The 13,840-nt window shown below is 42.8% G+C and overlaps 1 protein-coding gene across 1 annotated transcript; it reads left to right on the top strand.

The window, feature by feature from the left end:
- The first annotated feature begins 6,563 nt into the window (after positions 1 to 6,563).
- On the top strand, positions 6,564 to 13,491 carry LOC129817450 (serpin H1-like). Its single transcript, XM_055872710.1, has 5 exons — positions 6,564 to 6,765; positions 9,242 to 9,862; positions 9,982 to 10,080; positions 10,214 to 10,446; positions 10,793 to 13,491. Exons 2-5 carry the CDS (start codon positions 9,265 to 9,267, stop codon positions 11,093 to 11,095), a joined length of 1,233 nt encoding a protein of 410 aa, XP_055728685.1. The 5' UTR covers positions 6,564 to 6,765; positions 9,242 to 9,264; the 3' UTR covers positions 11,096 to 13,491.
- The last annotated feature ends 349 nt before the right edge of the window (positions 13,492 to 13,840 follow it).

The following is a 13,840-nucleotide window of genomic DNA, read 5'->3' as shown; positions in this document are numbered from 1 at the left end:
TTTGTATGTTCTCTATACTTATGCACTTGAAAATGTATCAATTGACCAATTCGGCACATTTGGGCAAACTCCTGGCAGACTATATTGTAGGAATATAATACTTCTCTGGATCAGTCTGAAACTTTGCACAACACTGCTACCACCAGGTGGTCAAAATCTAAAATTACACAAACTCCTTTCTCTTGCATTTCAAATATCATGGAAGAAAAAAATAAATTGAAAGCGCATGTTTTTTTAGTTTTATTATCTTTTACCAGATCTATTGTGTTATATTCTCCTACATTAATTTCACTTTCCTTTCAAATGGTATCAAGAATATGCATGTCCTTGCTTCAGGTCCTGAGCTACAGGCAGTTACATTTGGGTATGTCATTTTAGGCGTAAATTGAAAAAAAACAGGTCCGATCGTTAGAATGATGGAGGCCACTGTGTTCTTGGGGTCCTTCAATGCTGCAGATATTTTTTGGTACCCTTCCCCAGCTCTGTGCCTTGACACAATTCTGTCTCGGCCCTCCACGGACAATTCCTTTGACCTCATGGCTTGGTCTTTGCTCTGACCTGCACTGTCAACTCTGGGACCTTATATAGACAGGTGTGTGCCTTTTCAAATCATGTGCAATCAATTGAAGGATGATCAATGGGTGTGAATAATTACGTAAATGAGGCATTTCTGTTTTATTTTATATATACATTTGCAAAAATGTATAAAAACGTGTTTTCGCTTAGTCATTATGGGGTTATTTTGTGTAGATCGCTGAGGATTTTAAAAATATTTAATCCAATTTAGAATAAAGCTGTAACGTAACAAAATGGTCTGAATACTTTCCGAATGCACTGTACATATATATAAAAAATAAAAAGCCCTGGGCCCGTGGTTTCTTAATCTGGCCCTGTTCCTAATCATGGTAGATGGTGATTTTTACTGTTGAATTTGATGCCCATGCCTTAATCGACTGTACTATTTGTGTATGGTAATGGTATGGTGAATGTGAAGGACCTCGGCGCTACTCTGGACCCTGATCTCTCTTTTGACGAACATATCAAGACTGTTTCAAGGACAGCTTTTTTTCATCTACGTAACATTGCAAAAATCAGAAACTTTCTGTCCAAAAATGGCAGAAAAATTACTCCATGCTTTTGTTACTTCTATGTTAGACTACTGCAATGCTCTACTTCCCGGCTACCCGGATAAAGCACTAAATAAACTAAATACGGCTGCTATAATCCTGACTAGAACCCAAAAAATGTATCATATTACTCCAGTGCTAGCCTCCCTACACTGGCTTCCTGTTAAGGCAAGGGCCAATTTCAAGGTTTTACTGTTAACCTACAAAGCGTTACATGGGCTTGCTCCTACTTATCTTTCCGAGTTGGTCCTGCCGTACATACCTGCACGTACGCTACGGTCACAAGACGCAGACCTCCTAATTGTCCCTAGAATTTCTAAGCAAACAGCTGGAGGCAGGGCTTTCTCCTATAGATCTCAATTTTTATGGAATGGTCTGCCTACCCATGTGAGAGACGCAAACTCGGTCTCAACTTTTAAGTCTTTACTGAAGACTCATCTCTTAAGTGGGTCATATGATTGAGTGTAGTCTGGCCCAGGAGTGTGAAGGTGAACAGAAAGGCTCTGGAGCATCGAACTGGCCTTGCTGTCTCTGCCTGGCCGGTTCCCCTCTCTCCACTGGGATTCTCTACCTCTAACCCTATTACAGGGGCTGAGTCACTGGCTTACTGGTGCTCTTTCATGCCGTCCCTAGGAGGGGTGCGTCACTTGAGTGGGTTGAGTCACTGACGTGATCTTCCTGTCTGGGTTGGCGCCCCACCTTGGGTTGTGCTGTGGCGGAGATCTTTGTGGGCTATACTCGGCCTTGTCTCAGGATGGTAAGTTGGTGGTTGAAGATATCCCTCTAGTGGTGTGGGGGCTGTGCTTTGGCAAAGTGGGCGGGGTTATATCCTTCCTGTTTGGCCCTGTCCGGGGGTAACATCGGATGGGGCCACAGTGTCTCCTGACCTCTCCTGTCTCAGCCTCCAGTATTTATACTGCAGTAGTTTATGTGTCAGGGGGCTAGGGTCAGTTTGTTATATCTGGAGTACTTCTCCTGTCTTATCCGGTGTCCTGTGTGAATTTAAGTATGCTCTCTCTAATTTTCTCTTTCTCTCTTTCTTTCTCTCTCTCGGAGGACCTGAGCCCTAGGACCATGCCTCAGGACGACCTGGCATGATGACTCCTTGCTGTCCCCAGTCCACCTGGCCATGCTGCTGCTCCAGTTTCAACTGTTCTGCCTGCGGCTATGGAACCCTAACCTGTTCACCGGACGTGCTACCTGTCCCAGACCTGCTGTTTTCAACTCTCTCGAGACCACAGGAGCGGTAGAGATACTCTTAATGATCGGCTATGAAAAGCCAACTGACATTTACTCCTGAGGAGCTGACTTGCTGCACCCTCGACAAATACTGTGATTATTATTATTTGACCATGCTGGTCATTTATGAACATTTGAACATCTTGGCCATGTTCTGTTATAATCTCCACCCGGCACAGCCAGAAGAGGACTGGCCACCCCTCATAGCCTGGTTCCTCTCTAGGTTTCTTCCTAGGTTTTGGCCTTTCTAGGGAGTTTTTCCTAGCCACCGTGCTTCTACACCTGCATTGCTTGCTGTTTGGGGTTTTAGGCTGGGTTTCTGTACAGCACTTTGAGATATCAGCTGATGTATGAAGGGCTATATAAATACATTTGATTTGATTTGATTTGATGCAGTAATCAGGATGGCTGGCCTACTACAGGTGCCATCAAGCACCAACCCCTGATACAGCTCGGAGGCATTGAACCAACACCAGGCACAGGGAGTGACATCCAACAGGATATCTATTTCAGGCCTAACAGCCACAGATTAACCCCTGGCTTCGAAGATGATTGCGTCAATTCCCTCTAATCTTGTGCAACTGACAAGTGGAGTTAATTTACTTTAGCATACTGTACAGTAGGTGACCAGAGACTCTGTGAATCTGTGTCTGTCTCTGAGAGTACTCTGCTGGAGTTTGACTGCAAGAATGTACAAGGCGGTGTACAAGGAGTTTATAAACTGTAACTGTTAATTACTGTTACTTTTAAATATATAGATAGTTTCTAAATCTATAAACAATGGTTGAAATTGTGTGACTGTCATTGGATAAAAAAAACAGATATCTAAATACTATAATCAAGTGGAGATTAAAAAATATATAATAATTGTGCAACAGAGCTCATGGCTAAACATTCCCTAGCATTTGGTAGTCCCTGGTGGTGAATCATAATCGTCTCCTCTCTCTATAAGTCCCTGATCCCTGCTCTGTCATGATCATGGCACATTAGCCGATTTTCATCCACCAGAGGATGCTATTGCCATCTGTAGCTCACTTTGCTCACTTGAGGGCCTCTCTCTAAAACATTTGTCCAGTTCCAAATGTACACTAGACCTTACTCCTACGCACAACGCCTGAAAGTATTGGCAAGATGTATGTCAGCAATATGACCAAAAACTTACAAAAGATTCTGCATGATACAAATCTTCTACACAAACTCTACTCATTAGTGCAGTGGTCTTCAATCATGGTTCGAAAGACCCACAGCGTGTGCAGGATTTTGCTCTAGCCCAGCAGTAAGACACCTGATGTCAACTTACCCCCTGATTAACTGACTCAGATTCATTAGTATGGGGCTGGAACAAAAGTCTGCTCACCTGGCAGTGGGTCTTCAGGAACATGATTGAAGAACACTGCATAAATAGGATCAGAATAAACTGTAACAGTATATCTCTGCACACTTCCACTCTTTCCAGACAGGCAATAAACTACTGTACCAGAGTTTATACAGTGAATCACATCTTTGAGTGGGTTTGGCAATAGTTGGTGAGAGTTAAACAGCTGAAGGTTGCATCAGCATGCAGGGCAACATTACTGAGGTCTTACATCATGAGAATATCAGGCACATTTCTATTTCTAAAGGAAGAAACCCTCTGTGACCCTGCTTCCTCTTACAGAGAGCTCGTATTTGAGAGAAAAGTCAAGGTTTGCTTTTTTCACATGAATGCTTATTTTTCCCCCTCCATGATCAGCATCTCCATCTCTCTGCTACATGGTATTTCTGGATGTGGAACCAAGGCAGGTCATCACAGGAACCTGGACAACATGGAGACGGATATAAGTTCTGTTCCACTGCCCCTTTTTCCTACTGTTTGTTGATGTGATTCCCATGCTGCCATTGTTGCTATTGTTACATGCATCTTGACATGCAGTATTGTGCAGGCAGTAACCAACATGAGCTATTAAGTCCTCAGTGAAGGTATACAATACAATACAGCATAGGAGGTTGGTGGCACCTTAATTGGGGAGAACAGGCTCGTGGTAATGGCTGGAGCAAAATAAGTGGAATGGCATCAAATACATAAAACACATGGTTTCCATGTATTTGTCATTCCATTTGCTTCGTTCTGGCCATTAATATGAGCCGTTCTCCCCTCAGCAGCCTCCTGTGCAATACAGTAATCTATTAATGACAGAGAACATTGTCTTTCGTATTGCCTATAAGATCTTAGTTGGAGACTGCACTATATAGCCCTTTACATACTCTACACAGCCTTACCACAATTAAACCATTCATGGATTGGTCTGTAAACATTTGCAGAAATATGCAGAAAAGGCACACGATGTTTAAAACCATTACAATATCTTAAGAGGTTCTGTTCCATCAGTTTTACCATTATGTCTCTCCTACAGATCTAGGATGGATCTTAATGTAACCAGTTTTTCACAACAGGAAAATAAGCCTGCAGAAACAGGAAATTATAAATATTGTGTGGATTATAATTAATGGGCATTTTTGTAGGGGTTGATACATTTTTAGTTAGGGCAAAACTTTAGAAGCCTTGAATACACTACAAATGTGCATTTCCAGCTGTGAAGGACATTTCCTGCAACAACAGGGTGACCAAATTGAGATCCTACTTCTGTATCTGCCGTTAATCAGTGACAGTGAGTTTGAGTTGAATAAAAATACATCTGAACTGTATAGATGTTCGAAGTCCCGTCTCTTGGTTAGCTGAGCTGCAAGCCTTAGCAACAGAGTTAATTGAAGCTGCCTAGCCCTATATGCACGCAAAACTAAACCAATGCTGCCCTCAGGCAGTATATCAGGCCAACCTATTCTTCTGAGACAAAGAGCCAGTTTGGAATTTAGCTATGTAATACAAAAGCATGTAGCCAAGTGCTATGCTTTTTCATGTTGAGGGTGGAGATGTGGTGTGGGTGAGTGGGGTTACTTCTTTTGTACTCAGACCAATGTTGGCTCTATGTAAATTGTTAATTTATCTAAGCATCAACAGAACATGTGTCTTATGCATAGCCTTTTCACTCTAGCTGTGCTGAGGCATAGCCAATGTAATGTGACCTAATTTCTAACATGATGTCAAAAATCCCTTGGCACCAAACACTGGGCTACTGTGGCATGTTGAGTGATTTCTTAAACTTTATTGCTCTTCAGCAGAAACAATCCATGTTTAAGAGTGCCTGAATAGATTTTTCGACAGGGAATAATCAGATACACTGCATGCATGTCCACAATGACATGTTGTTCATTTTGGGGAAAAGTGAGTTAGTTAGACACCAGGGGATAATTTAACAATTTGGCATGGCTAGGCAGACCAGGCAGGGGGGCTTGAATGGACACATTCCCGATCCTGCATCCCACGCTATCAGTCTCTCAAATCCGACAGACACAACCACAGACGTGGCACTAAGAAGGGGGAGGAGGACGAAGAAAAAACGGTCAAATCTTCACAACTTGCAAGCAAAATGTACGAATCATAACAATTATAATACCAACGTTTTTTCTACCCCCTAACAATTATTATTCTTCGGTCTCATGGAATTTTTGATTTTCAATGACCTACTTAGAAAACTTCCCTGCAACTCTGTTTGCAGTAGGTAATCCAAACAGATGGCACTATTATTCATTTTATGTTGTTTGCCATCTGCGTCTGACTTTAATGTACCCAGCCCGCTATACACTCGTGTCCACCAGGGACCAGCTCATACATAAAGCATCATCCATTCAGGCTGCAAAGGCGTCAATTTCCTCCTTAACCTGATTTAATGGCACACACAAAAACTAGGAAAATATGTGTACTGTCTTAATTAATAAAACACAATTTCCCACCACTATTTTATGATTTTCTGACAATTTACAGATGTTGCACACTGTGTTCAGTCCAGCAGTCTGTTGTTTACCCCTGGCTTAAAGCGGTGTGCAACATCTAGAAATCGTCAGAAAATCTGAAAATGGAAGTGGAAAATGTTGTTTTATTAAGACAGTATGCATATTTTCCCCGTTTTTTTAGGCAGGAGGGCCATTAATACAAAATAATGTTTCTCTATGATGCATGGTCTAAAACTGTGTACAGTATATTACAGTAGCAACATTTGAGAATACAGAACTATGAACTATGAACTATAGAAACTCTGCCAGATGTCTGTCTGCAGTGTGAATGAGCTTTCAGTGTGTCTCAGGCTTTAGGACCTGGAGGGGGAAAGTCCCACTTACATAGCTGCTCAACAGATACTGTGGGAGGGCCCAGTGCTACTCACTGTGCATTGAAAATCACTGTACATCATTAACATTTTCCATTCCTCAACTTCCAGAATATTTCCCCCACGGTTTGTAGACCAGCTGAAGGATCGTGTGGAAGCTAATAGAGAAATTAGAGGAAAACTGCTGAAAGAGCCTGGTAAGTTAAAAGGGGATGCAATGGGAGGGGGAGGGGGCTGGACTTGTGTTAACTGCAGGAAAACTTCTGACCAGGAATCTGAGTCCCTCCATTTTGGGCTTATAAAATTATTTTTGCGAATTTAGTTCTGTATTACAATACAGCTTCATGTGATTGAGCATGTGCAGGCCAGCTGAAAGGAAAAAGTTGCCAGGCTAAAACATACTTCTTCCTCCCAACTTCACTGTTCACACTTAATGAATGGGTCACATAACAGTGAAAATGCTATAATGATCAAATAAAAGTGATGGTTAATTAACAGTGGCAATGCTGCTTTGAATTGTGTCATGTCTGAGGAAGCCTATCTAATTAGGCTTCCTCAGACATTAAACCCCTACAACTCATCCAGAACGCCGCAGCCCGTCTGGTGTTCAACCTTCCCAAGTTCTCTCACGTCACCCCGCTCCTCCGCTCTCTCCACTGGCTTCCAGTTGAAGCTCGCATCCGCTACAAGACCATGGTGCTTGCCTACGGAGCTGTGAGGGGAACGGCACCTCAGTACCTTCAGGCTCTGATCAGGCCCTACACCCAAACAAGGGCACTGCGTTCATCCACCTCTGGCCTGCTCGCCTCCCTACCACTGAGGAAGTACAGTTCCCGCTCAGCCCAGTCAAAACTGTTCACTGCTCTGGCACCCCAATGGTGGAACAAACTCCCTCACGACGCCAGGACAGCGGAGTCAATCACCACCTTCCGGAGACACCTGAAACCCCACTTCTTCAAGGAATACCTAGGATAGGATAAAGCATTCCTTCTGACCCCCCCCCCCCCCCCCCCCCCCCGTTAAAAGATTTAGATGCACTATTGTAAAGTGGCTGTTCCACTGGATGTCATAAGGTGAATGCACCAATTTGTAAGTCGCTCTGGATAAGAGCGTCTGCTAAATGACTTAAATGTAAATGTAAATGTAGTAGCGGTCCCACCCAGCAACAGACTCTTGTGCTCTGATCTGAGTCACAGTTGCCTCTGCCAGGGGGCATCTCACTTTACTTGGTCAATTGAACACATGCTGTGTGGTGGTAGAGAGTGTGGAGAAAGTATCAGATAGATTATCAGAAGAAATGAGCTGTGTAATTTATAAACATATGTTCAGAAGGATATTAATGACGATGCACGGAACTGTAAACCAGCTTATTCCTCCTCCTCTAAACTTTCTCTCACACTGGTTTCTGTCCAATAAGATGAGACCGTCATTGCCGGTATTTGTACGTGCCAGGATGTTTCTTAGTTATGACTTATAAGGGCATTGAATTACGCCCGATGTCCACCAGATGCATATGCATTTTGTTTTGCCGGATGTCTGGCCCATATTTTCCGTACTTGACACACATGTGTTTCGCTTTTCAACTAGCTAAAACCTAGCTAGTTGGAGTCGGTGTGTTTACCTCCATTTGTACCACCGCATGGTAAAGCAAAGCACAAGTTGAAAATATTGAAAACATGCAGTATACAGACAGTTGTGGACTGCTTCATTCACAATGAAGAGTTTGATGCATCTGGTGGACATGAGCCGTTAGCTTGGGCTGGGATTTGCAATTATGCATGCAGAATCAAAATAATAGGTATTGCAAATTTAGAATGTACTGGAATAATTTGTAGTTCCAACAAAACTTCTAAAGTCATCATTGTTACAGTAAAGATCAAACTTTATGTTTAGTACTGAAAAATGTGAAACCTCACGCCCGCTTAAGGTCACTCATTCCAGGCCTCAGAGGATGCATAGCATCCTTTTGTTTAGACTTCATGGCTTAGCCTGATCATGTTGCTACTTGTCTGCTACCGTAAGCCTCCTGCAGGGCAACACAGAGCAGAGAGAGATAAATAAAAAGTGATTGGTCCCCCAAATGAAGAGAGAGCTTGATATAAATTTCCATTTTCTTCTTAAGAGAACTTGTATTCTTCATTCAGTAGCTAATGGCCCTCAGTAGTTGCTGTAGAATTATTCCACTTAGAATGTTGACGACTGTTTCATCTTCTAGGCGTTTTACAGCTGCAGTGTCAACGTGGCTCTTGAGTCTTGCCTTGAATGTCTACTTGGAGACTCTCCATTGGCACAGTCAACCCTGCTCTCAGATTCTCTACCAATGAATTCAGGTCTATAATTACATTACAGACTGCATAATGAAAGCTTAGTATACCACACAGCATGTCCATTCTGCATCATCCAGGTTGAATAAAAGAGAATGTGGTATTCCTCTTGAATCTCAGCAAAGTGTTTGAGAAGTGCGTTATCTCCTTAACTCATGCTATCACTGGCAAGAGCAAGAAGAGAAGTCCAACAAGAGGTTTTCTGTATTCAAAATCCAGGACAAATGTAATATAATTTGCCTCTAACACCTGGGATTTGAGACTCTGTTGCTCTGTAATCGATATGATGCTCCATAAGGAAGTCCACTGTATAAATCTAACACATACACCTTTTCCATGTCTCCTCAAGTCTCTACTGATTCGGTTGACACCATGTGGGTGACTAACCTGGTAGCCATGGCCCTATTGGCCACTGCAGCCTCCGCTGCCACCGCCGCCTCGGCAGACAAGGTCCTGAGCAACCACGCCACCCTGTTGTCTGACAACAGCGCCAGCCTGGCGTTCGGCCTCTACCAGAACATAGCCAAGGAAAAGGACCTGGAGAACATCCTCATCTCCCCGGTGGTGGTGGCCTCTTCCCTGGGCCTGGTGGCACTCGGGGGCAAGGCTTCCACCGCCTCCCAGGTCAAGACCGTGCTGAGTGCTAACAAAGTGAAGGACGAGCAGCTGCACGCTGGCCTGGCCGAGCTCCTGGAGGAGGTCAGCGACTCCAAGGCCCGTAACGTCACCTGGAAGATCAGCAACCGCCTATACACCCCCAGCTCGGTCAACTTTGCAGATGCCTTTGTCAAGAGCAGCAAGAAGCACTACAAATATGACCACACAAAGATAAACTTCAAGAACAAGAAGAGCGCTGTGAAGTCCATCAATGCTTGGGCGGCCAAATTCACCGATGGCAAGCTGCCCGAGGTAACCAAGGATGTGGAGAAGACCGATGGGGCCATGATCATCAACGCCATGTTCTTCAAACGTGAGTTCTCTCTTACAAAGGACCAGAATCTTTTAGATTCACTCTTCTCTCTTTCGCTTAGTTGATTTACTCATTCATATATTTACAGTATAATTGTATTTTACTTTATATCTGAACAGCCCATTGGGATGAACAGTTCCACCATAAGATGGTGGACAACCGTGGCTTCCTGGTGTCTCACACTCACACTGTTGGTGTACCCATGATGCACCGCACAGGTCAGCCCTCATTATAATATCATAAAGTACCTTTGAACTGAACTGGGGTGTTCTCATTTCAAAGTGAAGGAAGATGTAAAGAAATGCCCTAGAAATGTCTCTGTGTCTGTATCCATACTGACTGTACCTGCAGGTATCTATGGCTTCCACGAAGACACAGTGAATAAGCTGTTCATCCTGAGCATGCCCCTGGCCCATAAGAAGTCCAGCATGGTGTTCTTCATGCCCTACCACGTGGAGCCCCTGGAGAGGCTGGAGAAGCTACTGACCCGTAAGCAGCTGGAAGACTGGATGGGCAAGCTAAAGGAGACGGCTGTTGCTGTGTCTCTGCCCAAAGTCTGCATGGAAGTCAGCCACAACATTCAGGTACTGGAAATACCTAGAGATGACACAGGTCATTGTTTAAAACAACATTTATTAATCATTTTGTTAACTATTTATAAGATACAAGTTTGAATAACAATAATTTTGTTAACTGTTTATGAGATACAAGTTTGAATAACAATCATTTTGTTAACTGTTTATGAGATACAAGTTTGAATAACAATCATTTTGTTAACTGTTTACGAGATCCAGGTTTGAATAACATGATAGAATACAGTACACATCACTGATGCTCTTAGGTGGCTGAGAGTTCATGCTTCAAACTCCTTTACAATAAAGATCTCTCTCTCTCTCACTCTCTCTCTCACTCTCACTCTCACTCTCTCAGAAACACCTTGGGGAGCTGGGTCTGACTGAGGCTGTGGATAAGACCAAGGCGGACCTGTCCAACATCTCTGGGAAGAAGGACCTGTATCTGTCCAATGTCTTTCATGCCTCTGCCATGGAGTGGGACACCGATGGGAACCCCATAGACAGAAGCATCTTCGGCACAGACAAGCTGAAGAACCCCAAGCTGTTCTACGCTGACCATCCCTTCATCTTCCTGGTGAAGGACACCAAGACCAACTCCATCCTCTTCCTCGGCAGACTGGTGCGGCCTAAGGGCAAGAAGATGAGAGATGAATTATAACACTTTGGAGTCTTATGTGAAGTGTTTTGTATGTGTGCGTGTTATGGTGTTTGTGTGTGTGTTTATGTGTTTGTATTTTTCTATGCAAAGAGAGGAAAGGGAGAAAATGAATTTGTACGTCTAATACCTCAAGAGTACATTCCCATTTGATCATCAATGTGCCAACATTTTTGCCTGTTGTTCACTATGCATGATTCAGAATTATATTTCTGTGTTGTAAGAAACAAAGCATTGTGTACTCTAACTTCACCTTGACATGGTATTATCATCTAGCCTGGTTTCAAAACTGAATATCGCCCCATTTCACAAAAGAGAGTGATATTGGGTTTGGTCATCCTCATGGGTGAGTATTTAAATTAAGATGAGATCACAGGATGGATACTTACATTAAGCATGATCTACCAAACTATTGCTTAAATGTAAAATAAGCATTCCTCTGTTTTCCTCTCCTGTCTCCAGTTGGGATCCCAACTGATTGCACACTGTTTCACTTCACTTTGGATTATAGGCTATTCTTCTGTAGTAGTTGTTTATTTGAATTTCACCGAATCAACATCAACTTACTATTCTCTGGGTATTCAGTACACTATATTCAAGAAATAACTAATTTAACCTTTATTTTTAAAAGTATATGGACATCCCTTAAAATTAGTGGATTCGGCTATTTCATTGTATGCTCTACCGTTAAGATTTCCCTTTACTGTGCATGGTGATCTTAGACTTGTGTGCGGCTGCCTGGCCATGGAAACCCATTTCATGAAGCTCCCGACGAACAGTTCTTGTTTTGATGTTTCTTCCAGAAGCAGTGTGGAACTCGGTAGTGAGTGTTGCAACCGAGGACAGAAGCTACGCGCTTCAGCACTCGTCGGTCGCGTTCTGTGAGCTTGTGTGGTATACCACTTAGCAGCTGAGCCGTTGTTACTCCTACACGTTTCCACTTCACAATAACAGCACTTACAGTTCATCGGCGCAGCTCTAGCAGGGCAGAAATTTTACAAACTGACTTTTTGGAAAGGTGGCATTCTATGACGGTGCCACGTTGAAAGTCACTGAGCTCTTCAGTAATGCCATTCTATTGGCAATGTTTGTCTATGGAGATTGCATGGCCGTGTGCTCGATTTTATACACCTGTCAGCAACGGGTGTGGCTGAAAAGCCAAATCCACTCATTTGAAGGGGTGTCCACATACTTTTGAATATATTATTGGACCTAAGTAAGTCAGGTTTGTATCCTGCTGCTCTTGGTAAGATTGTCAGGTCAGCCAATTGTTGGCATTCAATGAGTTGCTCTTATACCTGGGTATTAAAGAGATTCTCAGGTACTTTTGTATACTTTTTATCCAGTAGTTCTGAAAGTAGTGCTCACGAGACAAAAGTGGTTACCAAAAATTGCGTACTGCGTCAAAAACGTGTATATATCTGCTATATGTCATTGCTCTCTCTTTCGCTCTGCTGTGTGTGCATCTTGATGGCTGTCACTCAAATGGTGAGGGGCTGAAGCTCATAGGGAAAATAGAGCATCACAGCTTCCAGAAAAACAGTCGCTAGCTAATTAAGTAAAAGTTATTTTGCTTATAGATTATACATGTATAAACTACAAATTGAAACATCCAGTTGCCAATGTTCCAGAACATTAAATACATGCTGTTACTGTAGTAATTAATTACACAGGTATAAGAGCAAGTGTTACCCAGCTGTTCAAAGGAGTAAGCCTAAATCCAAATCCATGTATTTTGTCATAGGCTACATGCATGGTATGCCTATCTCTAATGAAGTGGCACTGTGGATAATTTAAGTATCTCTCACCAGCTAGTGGTTTACATTGCAGGCCTACCAATGGCCGCGCGACAGCTTCATTCACGGAGCGCCCGTCCGTGCTCCTACCGTTTTCCTGATACAGCCCAGCCGCCCTTCAACCGCCCTTTAACCGCTCTTCTCCCAACCAACGACACTACTACAGCTGCCAGTTGGAGGCAAGACACTAATTTAGCATCAAGCCAGCAGCATGCCTACTACCTGTCACCACTCATTTTTTATATTTATAGATTGTTATTATTTAAGGTACATTGGATGCCATGTCCAGTTGAAAAAGGTTTGTGGAAAGGTGCTGTAAATGATTGTGTGTGCAAAACATATCAGATAACGAGGGTCAATCGTAGTCACCTGGATCCACTGGTGACGACTAATAAAATGTTCTTGTCATGTACTTGCAGGTGTCGTGTCTTTGCTATGCCGGATTAAGTGATATGACATGCTATTCTATAAAATCATTTCTCTGTAATTAATATTACCTGATTGAACTAATTATGTAAATGTAATTAACTAGAAAGTCGGGGCACCACGAAATAATGTTTATAGAGCTGTTATCTTCTGAATAAACTCTTAAAGACCTGGTAATCTTTTACATCAATAGCAGTCAATTCTTAATCGTCACCTTATCCAGTCTCATCTGAAGTCATAGAATTCTTGGTTATCTTCATGAACCCTGGCTAACAAGTTGAATCAGCAATACCAAATTTGGTTTAATAATTTATTTACTAAATACCTAAACAATCACACAGAATTACATATACACAGGATGGGTCATACATTGATTACTAATTATGTCATAACACAAAGGAAGGGGGTTGGGGTTTGAACGAAAGCGCGGGAAGACTGAGGAACAAAGGATTTGGTCTCTGATCGGACCTTGTAAAGCTATGCTATCGTAAATACAGAATCTTATGCATTCTAAATAACCGCCCAT

The sequence above is a fragment of the Salvelinus fontinalis genome, chromosome 2 (assembly GCF_029448725.1).
Source record: "Salvelinus fontinalis isolate EN_2023a chromosome 2, ASM2944872v1, whole genome shotgun sequence".
In the NCBI taxonomy this organism is placed as follows: domain Eukaryota; kingdom Metazoa; phylum Chordata; class Actinopteri; order Salmoniformes; family Salmonidae; genus Salvelinus; species Salvelinus fontinalis.
This window is presented reverse-complemented; position numbering and strand designations above follow the sequence as displayed.